The sequence below is a fragment of the Ascidiella aspersa genome, chromosome 7 (genome assembly GCF_963924565.1).
Source record: "Ascidiella aspersa chromosome 7, kaAscAspe10.2, whole genome shotgun sequence".
NCBI lineage: Eukaryota > Metazoa > Chordata > Ascidiacea > Phlebobranchia > Ascidiidae > Ascidiella > Ascidiella aspersa.
In genome coordinates, this window is record NC_139453.1 from 26381490 (window position 1) to 26396736 (window position 15247).

General features: G+C 36.6%; 1 protein-coding gene across 1 annotated transcript in view; it reads left to right on the top strand.

Annotated features, from left to right (window-relative positions):
• Positions 1 to 15247, top strand: part of LOC146138710 (uncharacterized) — a 38448-nt gene that overhangs the window by 17547 nt on the left and 5654 nt on the right. The window contains exons 17-28 of the mRNA XM_083394657.1: positions 1130 to 1366; positions 5089 to 5095; positions 6162 to 6300; positions 6588 to 6748; positions 8461 to 8645; positions 9258 to 9412; positions 9911 to 10025; positions 10732 to 10787; positions 11197 to 11345; positions 12319 to 12400; positions 13097 to 13244; positions 14134 to 14256. Of these exons, the coding sequence (XP_083250783.1) occupies positions 1130 to 1366; positions 5089 to 5095; positions 6162 to 6300; positions 6588 to 6748; positions 8461 to 8645; positions 9258 to 9412; positions 9911 to 10025; positions 10732 to 10787; positions 11197 to 11345; positions 12319 to 12400; positions 13097 to 13244; positions 14134 to 14256 (1557 nt within the window). The remainder of the gene's footprint in view (positions 1 to 1129; positions 1367 to 5088; positions 5096 to 6161; positions 6301 to 6587; positions 6749 to 8460; positions 8646 to 9257; positions 9413 to 9910; positions 10026 to 10731; positions 10788 to 11196; positions 11346 to 12318; positions 12401 to 13096; positions 13245 to 14133; positions 14257 to 15247) is intronic.

The window sequence follows — 15247 nt, forward strand, 5'->3', positions numbered from 1 at the left end:
TTTAGACATTACTGTGTTGTGAAAATACCTCGACTTAAAATTTAGTCATTAAAAGGAATTGCCATTTAACCCCTTTTGGCCCAAGTTGTTGAACTTGGCCGAAGTTTTTTCGTTTCAGTAATTAGACTTGGAATAGAAGTGTATTTTGCTTAAGCTTAACTTTGACTTGAATATTCACAAACACTTGACTGTTTATTTTTGAGAAGCGTTTGTTTATTGTGAAAATGTCTTAACTTGGAAAAAGTCATTTTGAGGTTTGCCTGTTTTGAGTTTGTGTAGGAAAGTTATCTGACTTGACTTAGTCAATGGGTTTAGTATTTTGTGGACTTAACATGACCCCCCGTCATTTTTATTATTGAGGTTATATTTAATGATTTTTGAAATTGGCAGTCGAATTTCGCCCAAGAATTTATCGCCACTGGAGTCATCAGTTTAGCTATTGGACGTAGACTTTATCAATGCTTGATCAAGTTAGAATCATCCCATTACGCATTCGGCCGCCAAACTTTCCATAGTTTTTAAACTTTTTGATTTGACTAAAATTTGACGATATTTGTTTATGCAATAGCATGATCTCCTTATAAGCCAAAGCTTTCAAAAGCTCATGAAAGAGAATTTTGGGCCGCTACAAAAATTGTTTGCCGACCACTGATTTACGCCAATAAAAACATTGTAGTAAACCGCCGATAAATCCTGTAAATAATTATTTCTTGTGGAATTATTTTTTCTGCCTTTTGAAATAATATCGATTTAATTAAGTTAACAGCAGAATACTCTAGACCAAAGCTAGCAAATCAGGTCAGACTCAATTACAAAATCCTAAAAGATATATACATATATTTTTATATATTTCGCCGACAAAGGCATCGTCAGTATATATTATTTAAATAGAATCATAGAATCATAGAATCAGATTTTATTTAAATAAGATACACTGGCGATGCCTTTGCTGGCGAAATATATACCTTATAAGATCTTTTAAATGTGTCTGACCTGAATTGCTAGCTTTGCTTGAGCATTCTGCTGTTACTGATCATCAAGTAAGGTCGACATTTATCTTGCAAGGGTCCAGGTGATATTTTTATAACATATTCAGTGCAACATTAATTGAGTTAATAAATCGTTCCAGGCATCTCTCCAATTCGCTCGACGCCGGTCTTATCCAGTTTAAGCGCGCCCAGAGCGATCGTGACGTCATGGGGATCGAGCCCCGGGCCGTCGAGAGTCACGTGACCGTGGTGTGGTGGGTTCCCGACGATCAGCCAAGCGGAACCTACCGTATCGTGTACAACGGTGACCGTAAAGTCGGCGAAAGCAACGTTACGCCATTCACCGGCTATTCCGGTCATTTCGTTGTCCAGAGAAAGTGACCTCCTGTCGTTTTTTTGCATAGCGTTTTTTCTCCTGATTTCGCCCCTTGGGACAGACTTGGACAACTATAGATAATTCTAGTTTTCTAAGTCAATGAATTGGAGCGAAATGTGGATAATTCTAATTCTAATATAGTTTGAGAATTGATTATGTGCTCTAATTCTTGAATCTAAATTGGCCTTTTTAACAAAAATGCTACTTTGTCCAACGACATTTTATTTATTTTGGTTTTCAAGAATTCAGTGATTGTAATTCTAATCTTATGTGAGAAGACTAAAATGATCTAACTGTAATTCAAAAGTAATTTGAAAAAGCATAAATACTCTTATTTTAATTCTAATGTAATTTGGAAAAAACAGAAATGCTCTGTTTATAAATCCAATTTAATTAAAAAAGCGAAAATAAATCAAAGTTTGTCCAAGTTTGCCTATAGGGGTGGTAATTTTTCTTCTTTTTTGTTCGCCAACGCATCTGTATAGCTAGGCTCGATTTCACACTGTGCGTTAGTGGATTTATTTTCGGTTGTTTAAATGAAAAAATTCAATGTAGATTACGCGAGATTTATTTGCAACTTATTCGATATAAACCGTTTTTGTTGATCATGCCAATTACAAAAGCCTTTCCCACGTGTTCAAATGATTTGTTTTATCACTTTTCTAGCTTTGTCGCGATGCATTTTTCCTCATTTATTTGTTTCGCTGCTTTCGTTTTTTGATTGTAAGTTTTGTATGATTTTGCAAAGGCGATTCTCATTTAACTAAAATTTACCATTACAAAAAGGTGTGATTTGTTTGTAAGAAATTTAGTTGCCAATTATTTCATATCGGCGATTTTGGTCAACTTGAAAAGACCCGTGTATCGTATGTTGTCTGATGCATCATGAATTCATGAGAGCATTTAACATCGCCATTAACTAATTCGAAACCTTGTTATCGCAAAACCAGGCCAAAAATATCATTATCTTCACAGCATAATGGTTGGAGGTTGTAGTAAGACGTAGTAAGAATATTATAGCCCATACAGAAGAAGGTACCATTTCGAACGTTTCAAATCTCTTGATTTCAACAAAGAAGTTCAGCCAAATTGTATATCTGGATGCACTTCACTGTGCTGCGCATTAGTTTTTGCGCATTTGAAATGTTTTATGGAAAGTTTAACGGTCCTATTAAATTACACCATAAACAAGATTAACGATCAAATTTATCGCGTTTTTGTCGCGTTAAGTATTTCAATTACACCTTTTTATTGTGATCATCACGCTGCGATGACTCAAACCAAACAAACATATTTTAATGTATAGGTTCGTCTGATTCTGGTTTTATTCGGGTTTTAAACTTTGAGTTTTATTGTTTATATAGGCGTCAGCGGAACAGTGATCGAAAAGCAGAAAGCTGCTGCAAATAGTTTTGGATTCCATAAAGATACGCCCTTCTACTTATTTTCAAATGAAAAACATCCTAGGTCCGTCCAAGATATACAGCTGTTATCATAAAATGCTTAGAACTACACGTTTCAACAAAAGTACAAGTTAAAACTAATTACGGCTCGCCGAGACCTTTCGGACTTTGGGTCAGGCCGCGAATATCTGAAAAGATTGCCGACCTCTACACTATGAAAGGACTGAAGTCTGTTAGTTAGGGTGAGAATTTAAAGGAAATTTCAGACGAATAACAAAATTCCCTCAATTTACTTTTTTGTAACAGTTTACCGAACGACACATTTTGTCAGTATATTCGCATTGTGACGTCATCTCTGAAATTTTCTTGCCTACCGTGGTCCACACGAAGCAAAAAAAAATAGGGGTTCGGTATAAAAATGTTTAACAACCACTGATCTAAAACAACCGTTTAGACCAGGGATGTCCAACATTTTATTATAGTGGGCCGCATTGACACTTGAAATAATTTAATGGGCCGCAGAACCTATCAAGTTTCAAGATTAAGTATTGGCCTTTAGAGTTCTAACGGACCTTTAGAGGTATATATTTTTTTTTTACCCATATTATACTATTCATCATCATCATTCAGTGCCATGCCTGAACCAGGCTTCGGCTGCCATGAAACACTGTTTTCTCCATATGTTACTATTTCTTGCTAATTCAAAAATATTCTCTGCTTTTATGTTCAGAAAGTCCCTCAGTTGATTTATAAGCATTTTTCTTTGTCGTCCAGGTGCACGATTTCCACATATTTTGCCACGCGAAATTATGAATTCTTGTACTGGTACATTTTAATTAAGCTAATATTGAACGTTTAAAATACTACTTGGGAGTGAAAATGACTAGCGGGCCGCACAAAAATGTCAGGCGGGCCGCAATGTGGCCCGCGGGCCGCAGGTTGGACATCACTGGTTTAGACCATCATTCAAACGTGTAGAACGCCTATTATTTGATGTAGACCTAATCTTATATTTTTCTGAGACTATAATCGAGTGTATTGTCGCATTTCAATATCCATCGACGTCACCCCTTTAATCCAATAGGTTTGCGACCCATCAAAGGTTTAAATTGGCAATGCGATTCTGCTAAAAGGTTGATGACCCCTGTTCTACAACACAGTTCTTAAACTGGGCTTCGTGGAAAGGTTTGAAGGTGTCCGCATAACATGTCTTATATTAAACGCTGATAAATTATGTTAGTCGGGAGATTGTTTTTCTTATTGATTGTTAATACACTTTTTGACAGCTTACTGTTCAATAAGTAACGTTAGTATACCGAACAGAATTTTAAAGTAATTTAGTTACATTAATTTAGTTACATAAAATTTCCAGCTTTTTTGAACAAAAATGGTCCGTCATTATTTTAAAGAAGAATAAGAGTACGCAAGGTGAAAAAGTTTAAAAACCACCGCTCTAAGCGAAAATAAGTTGCGAAGTGTCAAATACGTGACGTCTTCTTCTAAATTAAAGGTATACAATCAAAACAGTAAAACAGCTTACATCGAAGTAAGTTCTGTATATACATAGATCTATACATGTAGCCTACATTACACTTTCTACTTTTGAGTTCCAAATAACTTCAACAAATAACTTGCAAAGGCTTTTCAATCCTAAAGGGTTCGCAAAAAGTTCAACGGTTTCGCAAGCTCTGCTGTAAATAAGCGCCTCAATATTCGCAGCCCAAATAGGCAATTTCATGTTCAAATAGGCAATTTCATGTTCGGAAAGTTTTTATGATTTAAGGATGAAATGGGTCGGGTCTGGCCCGCTGGCCGTGGTTTGCCTTTGCCTGGTTTAGCACCAGCTAAGTTGGATGCAAGTACTTCATAAATATGGCAATCAAACGTCGTAAAACTGCGTGTATCGGCAAACAAGACAGCGCCATGCAATAATATTTCCCGGCAAAATAAATCATCAACCATGTTGCCGTAATGAACAGCGATTACGCATTGTGCCAACAAACCAAAGGCAGGGTTTTAAGGTGGTTCGTTGACAAAGACAATAGGTGCAACAATTGATTAATCTTTTGGGCTTAGATATTAAGGGCAGTGTATAACACGTAATCTGGTTATTTACTTGCAAACCGTGTTTAACAGCCTGCGAAAGTTGGTATTGTATAATCGTGTTTTACAAAGAGAAAAGGAACATGACTGAACACTTAGAAGTAAGTTTTTTTTGATATATGCTCCTCTTTTAGAACTATGGGCGCTGCTGGTCTACAGAATCCTACCACAGCGTTAAACGTAATTATATTAAAGCAACGCACAATACTTGGGATAGGGTGTCGGTAAGTGTGATAGGGTATCGGTTAGTGTGTCAAGCATTATTATATATATTATTCAATAAATAATGCTTGACCTACCCAAACCCTTTAACTTGCACGCTAACCAAAATAATGTTCGCTTTGGTAGGATTGTAGACCAGCACCGAACTCATGAACTTTGGCCTATTAAATCAATTTCATTCAAATGGTGAATAATATTTGAAAGTTTATATCTAGCCGAGTTGTCAACAGTTTTGTTTCAAATTATAAAACAATAAGTTATCAGTGGCGTATAGGTGATGTGATGGCATGTTGAGGTTTTTATTTTTACTTAAATTAAGTTAAATTAACTATTTACAAATCAATAGATGAAAATGTCTGTGATAATTTAATACGCTTGCGTAATATTTTACCGAGGCGCATTTACAGTCCCTAATGTCCCACCTAAAGGGTTACATGTTATCTTTGTTTCACAGGACGTATTTTCACAACGCATTATTATTCTTCAATAACAAATCGACAAGAGCAATCGTTTCTAATTTAAAAACATAAGTTATTTTTCAACTGCGCGTAGCGAATGCTTTCTGTGGCGCCCATAGCCGCCTAAATACACCGAAAATATAACCACAAAGTTACTGGATAAGTGCCAGGAGCGACAATTGATTACACAACCAAGGTGTTAGCATACGTCACAGTAATGGTATGGCGGTTGACTGAACTTTGGCGCGTAGTTTAACTCATAGTTATAGTTGGATAAACGATACTCAACTTGACCTTGTGGACGTTGTTTTTAAATAAATGAACACCAAAGTAATCACGAAAACTTACACTTGCTGCTTGAAACGTTTTAAAAAAAAATACAATACCAAATTTGATTTAAATAAGATAATAGTTTTTTTAAATACTAAAGAGGACCCCTAAAGTTTGTTGAAATTTGGCTTAATTAGTCCACTATTTTTAAATCTTAGTTTTAATAAACAAAATTACTTCTAAGGCTTACAGCATAGACAGGCAGCATAAAATGTCCGCTTTGGTGGTCTAAGAGTTGTTTCTAAGAAAGATATTAACAATTTTATTTTATAACGTATAGGTCGCACCAGTGGCCGACGTAGAGAGAAAGACGTCGCTGATTTTCATTTACATCGTCGGCGTGATATGCCTTGTGGTTGCTGTCACCACTGCGATTCTAGTCGGAGTCTTTGTTGGTGTGTTAGAATCATCTCCAACAGGTAAAAACAACGCTAGTCGGAGTCTTTGTTGGTGTGTTAGAATCATCTCCAACAGGTAAAAACAACGATATAGAAGCGCCAATCAAACTGTACAAATGTGTTACTGCTCGAAACGGATTGCTAGCATATTTATTTGTGTTCGATATGGCAGTTCTTACAATGGCAAAAGCAAAACAAAAAAGTTCTAACTCCTCCCACACCCCCCAGATTTGCGACAGATTCGCTTTGTATACGAATGATAAAGTTAAATTTCACGACACGTCTAAATATGAACACAAACTGTTAAGAAGACAAAACGACGATAAAGCCCCCGCCAACGACAACTGCAAGCACCACAACTACTGACGAAGGTTCTGGAATATTCACGAGCGAATCGCCGGATTCCTCGGTTTACTACATCGGCGCAGCCCGAACGGATGTCACAGGACCCATCGTTCAAGTCAACATGGTGAGAAACGTACTCTAAGAAGGGGTGTTGTAATAACTTAAGTCATTGACTTGACTTAAGTGCATTTAAGCCATTGTTTTCAAATGACTTGACTTGACTTAAGTCCATTGACCAAAATGACTTGACTTAACTAATTGTTGCTTATAATCAGACGAGTGTACCTATTTTAATAGTTTACTTTTATGTCAAAGACATGACTTGAAATTGATTTGCTCTCACAATGACTTGACTGGGACTTGACTTGCTATTTTTACAAAAGACTTGACTCGGACTTAAGTCATTTCAAATTGACTTGTACTTGTTTACAACACTAAAAATGTACTCCCAGAAGCTGTGTTGTAAAGATTTAAGTGTTTTCGAATGACTTGAGTTGACTTAAGTCGTACCAGTAAAATTACTTAATTTGGACCCAAGCCATAAAGTTAAATAACTTGAATTGATATTAATATTTTAATTTTATATTTTAATATAGTTTTAAGTTATCTAACTCAAGTTGTGCACGTAAAACGATTAGATTACAACCTGTTGTTTTTGTTATTTTTTCGTTGGATTACATAATCGGATGAGTTTATCAAATTCAATAGTTTATTGTTTTATTATTATATTAGTGACTTAACTATATTAGGAGATAAAAAAATGACTTGGACTGGGGCTTGACTTGTTATTTTTTTTAAAAGACTTGTTTGAAATGCTGTCGTAAAGCACCAGGGCCTTTTTTCAGTAAACCTATTTTTTCATTTACAATTCCTTGGTGAGTAAATTTGACTTTTAAATGCTATTGGCTGATTGTAATAAAGTAGAAGTGGCTTTTAAGGAGTCATTTCGTCTGGCCTGCTCTCAAGTTATGATGCCTCCTTTAGCGCTGTGCATTTCGCGACAAACCAAAATTGCATACGACAAAAGTAGGCCTACAATTTACCAACCTGCAACTCGGCGGTTCCGTTATCAGCATGGTTGTATCCCATAAATCGTCCAACTTTATTACTTAAATTGCAGCTAAGCAGCCATAGACGTCTGATGCATTCAAAACTGGAGGCCACAAAAGTTACGAGCGTAAAACGTCAAAGGCGGGAACGCTAATTGGTAATCAACCTCCAGTAGTAGGCTTTTGCCGATTTACCACGGCATGGTATTTTCAGTGCAAATCACAAATCTTACCGCCATTTAAAAGTTTATATTTTCGAAAGTGCCCGAAATTCTGTAACAACCAATGGTTACTACATATATATTAAAACTGTAGTTCAGAAGGCATGAGCTGTTACCAAAATGTTTGTAAACAGCGAACTGAGTGGTTTTAAGCGCAATATACGGCTTTGACATTTTGAAATTGCTTACAAAATCTGTGTATTGAGTTTAAAAGAGTGTCCTGTTTTCTGTAAAAAATAAATTATCAAGGATTATTCTCAATAAATTTGTAAACATGTACGACTCTGGAGCATAATGGTTGAAGGTTGTAGTAAGACGTAATAAGAATATCAAAGCCTATACAGAAAAATGATACCTACTTCTGTATGGGCTTGATATTTTTATTATGTTAAGACTCAACAAATTATTGCAACATACATACAACAACAAGTTCGCCCTCAAATGACATCATTTTTGTTGCGCACACTTCCTTGGTATGTATTTTAGTATTTTCTCCCGGTCTTTCAAAAATCACCTTAAAACCAAATCACAAACAAACTAAAAACAATGCTTATCTTCCTGCGCAGATGGGCTACGCGCACCCCGAGCAGATAGCCAACGGCCTTCACACTCGCCTCTACAGTCGTGCCTACGTCATAGCCGATCATAAAATGGAAAATCGCGTTTGCTTCGTCGCTTTTGACGGCGGCATGTCCTCACAACGAATCAAACTGGAGGTCGTTGAGCGTCTGCAAGCGAAGCATGGGAACTTGTGAGTTTGCATCATTTGAATAAATATGTTTATTTTGCCGTAGGATGAGATAGGTCAAGATTTTGTAGATTGGCTAACTCTTGGTCTTAAAAGTGTTGTTTTGAAGTTTTAAACTATTATTTTGTTGGGATTATTCTGCTAATGACAAAAAACAAACAGAAATTCAGTTTTTATTTTCCAAAATTGTTTTTATGGACTAACAACTCAAAATATTTTTTTGGAAAGATGGCGTTTTGCTTAGGCTCCTTCTGTTATTTCCTTTCTCGATTGTACCTCCGTTTCGGCCACCCATTCGGGCAATTTTCAGTGCTATATTAGTGCAATTCTTTTTTTACATTAATACTTCAGTGTCGTTTTTTTAGTGTTTTTCTTGTCGAGTTTCCTATTTTTGTTTTCGCATCAGTTATTTTCAATCATTGAACGATAAAAAAATCCAATTGTATAACACATTTTTGATAAAATTTTTATGAAAACCTATTAATTGCAATTTTATTTGCATTTGTTAACCTATTGATTGCATTTTTTAGTACTTTGAAAAGGTGTACGGAACAGTACATCAAATAACCAGTTAGCGCAGTCGCATCGCTTCACCCTAACGCTCTAACTTTGCAGGTTCACGGAGAAAAACGTGGTCATATCCGGCTCCCATACTCACTCGGGACCTGCTGGATTTTTCCAGTACATGCTCTTCGAGATAACTTCACTTGGTCACATCGAGCAGGCCACGGAGTCCTTTGTCAGCGGCATCGTTGAGAGCATCGAACTAGGTGCATTGAGTAAACCGTTAATTTTAGCTTTTTTGGCGAAAAAATGTATTTGGATGCATGTTGTACTCAATGCAGCAGCTGGGGAAAATTGTGCTTAATTAAGATTCCAACTAAAGGCCGTGGGTAAACATCAAGGAGTTGTAGGCTAAAATCTACATTTGTTTGTATCGGTCGTTGTTTGGTATTAGATTAAGTTGTGGTCTTTGATACATTTATATTGCTTTAAGTTTGCTTTTTGATAAATACATATCGCTTGACGGCTTCAAGACTCTGGACTGATGATTTTGCAATGCATGAAACAAGCTCGACAAATAAAAAAACGCAACAAAACCTTGTAACTGCATTTAGCCGGCCTTCTCCCTCAACATCAATCCAAATGCCTGAAAAACCCTGACGGTGGCCTTGAACTTAAAACTTTGGCAACTCATGATTTGGTCTCCACATTTTATTTGTTGTTTTGTAAGTTATTTTACAAATAAATAGACTAAAATTTCGCAGCAAACGCCGATCTCCAGCAAGGCACCATCAAAGTCGGGGTTGGAAATGTGAACGAGGGCAACATCAATCGAAGTCCAACCTCCTACCTTCGCAACCCCGAGTCCGAACGAAACAGGTAACATTCGTATTACAGCTTAATGTAGTAGGCAGGCAGATTAATGTAGTAAATCATTACATGTACCTTCCTTAGCAAGCATTTCTCGAGACATCTTATCGATATTTGCTTAATCATCCCAAAGGATCTTATGTCGCTAACAGAACGTGGGAATAAGATACAATTTTATGAAGTTTTGATGTTCAATTTCTATACATTTGGGTGGCTAGTTAACTTTTCCGATAAAAAATATAAAGACAGAATAAAAAATTACTAACTTAGTCCTCAAGTATCTGAAGCGACAGAAAGCAATACTAGTAAAATGCAACATCCTTGAAATGATTCGGACACATAAGTTTAACCCGTAAAAGAATTAATGAGAAGGTAAATCCACTTTTGGGAATATGACGCGTTAGTTTGTTGACTGGCTATAGTGCAATAGTAAGTAAACTGATTTGAAAACTAACGTGGATTTGTCCAAATGCAATGGAATTTGTTATCCTTGAAGGTGAAATTGTCTTTTGATTAATGTTTATTTTGATGGTATGCATTGTGTGTGTATCACTCAAAATGAAAGTATTATGTATACGGGTATCACAGTTTAGTCCAACACAAATGAGTAATTATTGCAAGATAATAACCCACTTTATCTTGAAGGGTAAATTTTAACCCCCGAAACAAATTTACCTTCGGTAAAAATCGCTGTTTTTTATCTTTGTTTCCTAAGGTACGAGAAAGACACGGACCAGGAGATGACTGTGCTAAAGCTTGAACGCATCTCAGGTAAGCCAATTTTATATCGTAGCCTGAAGTCCAGATCGCGTTTTAACAGAACGCCATCCGATCGCTGTTTATGAGGTATGTTGTTTGGGAATTAATCTCAGCCCAAATACATTTCACAATGAGTGTAAAAGTCCATTTTTAAAAAGGGACTGTTATTTCGATCCAGCAATGAAACACTTCAACTTTGGAGCTTGATTGTTGGATGTTGTAGTAAGACTTTGGGAATATAGTCGTAAATCTTTTTTTTGGAGGGTGTAGTAAGAGCTATTTTAGAGGTTGTAGTAGCCTTGTTGATGTTAAAAATAAATAATGAGCTATTTGAAACGTTCAAAATGCCACCTACTTCTGTATAGGCTTTGATATTCTTATTACGACTTCAACTTTCTAAAATACTGTCTTTATTTTGTAGGCGACCCAGTCGGCGTGATCTCGTGGTACCCAGTTCACCTGACCAGCATGAACTTCTCCAACCTCCTCATCAACTCCGACAACAAGGGAAGAGCGGCAGCCCTCTTCGAGAAGCGGATGCGCACGGATGGGGAGTCTCTAGGAGGAACGGTGAGCGGATGTCGGCAAAGACTCACAGTCGATATATTTGGGACTTACGAAAGTGACTGACATATGGCATTGGCTTCGAGCAACACATTAGTTAATACATGAACCAATAAATTGTCCAATTAGCTTCAATATCCATACTTGTGAGTGAGTGTGTGTGTATATATGTGTGTGCGTGCGTGCGTGCGTGCGTGACGTAACAATGACAAATCCAGGGGCACGTGTCTCCCTCCCTCAGCCGCGAGAAAAACAATTTTTTGCCCATTTCAACTAAATAAATGCAAAAACTTCTGAATTAAGTTTCGCGGATCTGACATGTTACTAGAATGTCTTAGTCCATTTTGACAAAATCGTTTCAGCCCAAAGGCGTCGTGCGTCTCATCGCACTCTCGTACAAATTTTGGAAATTTAAGAAAGATATGGAGGATTCGGTTAGCGCGAATTGATAACATTTTTGAAATGTAGCCTTCGCATTGAAAGTAACGCCTCTCCAACCTAGAAATTTAACAAAATAAACGAACTGTGTGATGTACTAAAGGCTACTTTTTTAATAACGTTACATTGTAACGTAACTTTGTGACGTCGTCCCTAATTAATGTCATGCCCCTTAAACGAAAAACTGTGGATGCGCATATAATCAGGTGCTTTTTGTCTTACCTGAACGTACAGTTGACGTACGCCTCGATTTAAACTTAAATGCTTTGGTCATACCGGCAATAGCAGCGAAAAGAAACTCTGAGACATTGATTTAGTCTATTATAGGCATTGACTTTCACTATAAGGAAAGTAAAGATGATTTACAAGTTAGACACAGGCAGAGACGGATCCAGGGCAGGCACATGACTATGTCGACAAAAAATGTACTTTCTGCAAATTTTAACCACGTAATTTCGCGAAATTGATTTTTAGCATGGTTTGGCCCATTTTGATCAAATCATTTTTGCCCAACGACGTAAAATATCGTGCACATTTCCAGGAGAAATTCGTTGGTACGTTTGCGCAAGCCAACTTGGGCGACGTGTCTCCGAGAACGAACGGACCAATCTGCACCAACTCAGGTAAGTATTACTTAAAAGTAAAAAACGATGTTGGCCGCAGAGCCATTTTTTGTGGGCCGCGAGTTACTTTTGAATAGTTTAGTGTTATCATGTAGTTGTGGGCCGCGTGATAACCGTACATTCTTTGCTCTTTATTTTAAAATTTCGTGTTTTACATGTCTCCGCGTGGTTCAGACATTAGTGCCAAATGTAGTTCTGAGAGCCTGTTTAAATATATTTTGTCAACTTTATCTGTTTGCGCAATTTGTTATGCGCTTCGCGCGTATAATCTTCTTTATAGTATGTTTTACATTATGGCATGGCAGTGTTTTGGGCATCAAGGCGCCGTGCAATATTTCACTTAAACACAAATATCCTGAATGCGCCACTGTTTTAGAACTGGTTTTACGTAGTGGAACTTCAATAGCTCCGAAAAGAGTACTTTGGGCAGCGGCAAAAAACTTTTCCGACCGCTGTGTTAGAACGATATAAACAGGTAGCGGTTTTAGCTCCATGAGGTTTTGGTAGACATTTTTATAAAATACCCTAATCTTTTTGTGTTTCATTTTGCCAACTGCAGAAAATATTTAACAGTTTGTTTTTTTTACTAAGAGCCCTACAGCGCCCAATTACCTAACGATAACGCAGTTACAGTGTACTGCTACTTAACGAGCAACTGAAACAGTTATTTCATTACACGACTTTCAACTACTTTAGGTCGTGAATGTGACTCCTTAACCTCAACGTGTGGGATTACTAACAACCCGACCTTGTGCGTTGGGTTCGGACCTGGTGTCGATATGTTTGATTCCACCGACATTATCGCCAAACGACAGCTAGAAACAGCAACTGAAGTATACGACAGGTAAATACTGTCTAACGTCTTCTATTGTTCCATATTTGATTGTTGCGTTGGATGTAAAAAAGCATGAAAATTTTGAAATATTTGGACAAAGAAAATTTTTGCCAATTGTCAGTTTTTTTCTAACTTATTACTTTCAAATAAACCCACGTTGAAAAAGGGCTTCAATCAGCATTACACTCAACTCATTATTACATTTATGATGAACGATAATTACTTTAAAACGCTTTAACTTCGAAAAGGTTACTTAATAGGTTTAATACGGTTGAAGTATTCAGATCACAGTCATCCAAGCAGTAACCTTTTAAACATTTTGTTATGTGCCGCTGAGTTGAAAATGTCAAGCAGTTTTTGTGACAAAAATTGCTTTTAAACCCCATGTCGAATAGGTGGTTCAATCAGTATTAAACCCAACTCATTATTACATTCATGGTAAACAGTATTGAATTGAACTTAATTAAGTTGTTTTACAAATGACTTAACTGGAACTTCAATCATTTTTTATGATTGAAGTTTACACCACTGTATTGTAACACTTAAAATTAACTTATATGTTTTAAAATTCTGTACATTAATGCGTTTCCTAATCAGGTGAATGGTTCACCCCAGGGTGAATAAAATTTTTACAGTGGTGAACCAACTAAAAGGGGTGAATAAGGGTGAACCGTCGGGTGATAGCTTGCAAGCAGGGCGGATATTCCGGGTGTGCTGTTATATATAGACGAGATAGTTTTATCATGTCATGATACAAGGGTGAATGAAATCTGGAGATAGATGCTAAGGGTGAACAAAACTAAAAAAGTTTAAGAAGCACTGCTTTAATGAGTTTAATATGGTTGAAGTATTAGGATCACAGTCATGAAGCAGTAACCCTTTTCAACATTTTGTTAAGTGCCACTGAGTTGCTGCACGGTTCAGTGGGTTGGGTGCATCAGTACGTCGACATGGGCAAGCAGGAGGTCAAACTGGACGACGGCAGTTCAACTACCACGTGTGCAGCTGGCCTTGGCTATAGGTAGGTTGCAAATTAAAAGAAAATGCGCGATGGGTCTTTTGAGCGAAGTTAACTTTTTTTGAGCATTAAAGTTAAGTTAAATCACAGTGTTGGAATGACTTAAGTGACTTGACTTAACTCAGTGTTTTCAAAGACTTGACTTGTGGTAATTTTTTTGACCTAAATGACTAAACTTGACTTCAGTCTTTCGGGCAAATGACTTGATTTGGACTTTTTAAATTAAGGCTAGTCATTAATTTCAATAAAATAGGGTTATCTATCTCCATTTTTGCATGTAAAGCAATTTGATAAAAAGCTGTATGTTGCGCTTTTATTATTTTTAATCAAGTTATTGTTCATAATCGGACGAGTTTACCAATTTTAACAGTTAAACGTTTAATTTATTATATCAATGATGACTTGAAGTTGGCTTGCTCACAAAATGACTTGGCTTGGGCGTCTAATGACTTAGATTTAAGTTATTTCACAAATGACTTGACTTGGACTTAAGTCATTTCAAAATGACTTGTTTACAACACTGGCGGGACATTTTCCGGACTGGGTTCAAAAGAAAACGACATCCCTTTTTAAAAATTCATGGCAACATCCATGGCGCCCTTGGTATTTTTTATGTAACGGATTAGGTATCTCAAAAGCGGACGCTTTCTATAGCAGGATATATGTATTAGACGGATACAGCGGGGATGTTAATATAGAGAACAAATAATGTTCCAGTTTTAGCAGATCAAACAAAACTAATCTGTCGATTCATTCGAAAATTCTAATATATAGTTGTCGTATACCATTCGAACAAACAGATTTTCCGTTTTTTTTTTGCAACCAGAATCGTTTGTTTTAGACTATTCGGATTCCGGCAGATTCTTATATTTGAAAGAAAATTCTTATTAAAGCTTCAATGTAAATAATATGATTATACAAAAAAATAACCTAATGATAGCTGAATGAAAAAAAGGAACAAGACATAATCGTTACAAAACCGTCGTATTCTCTG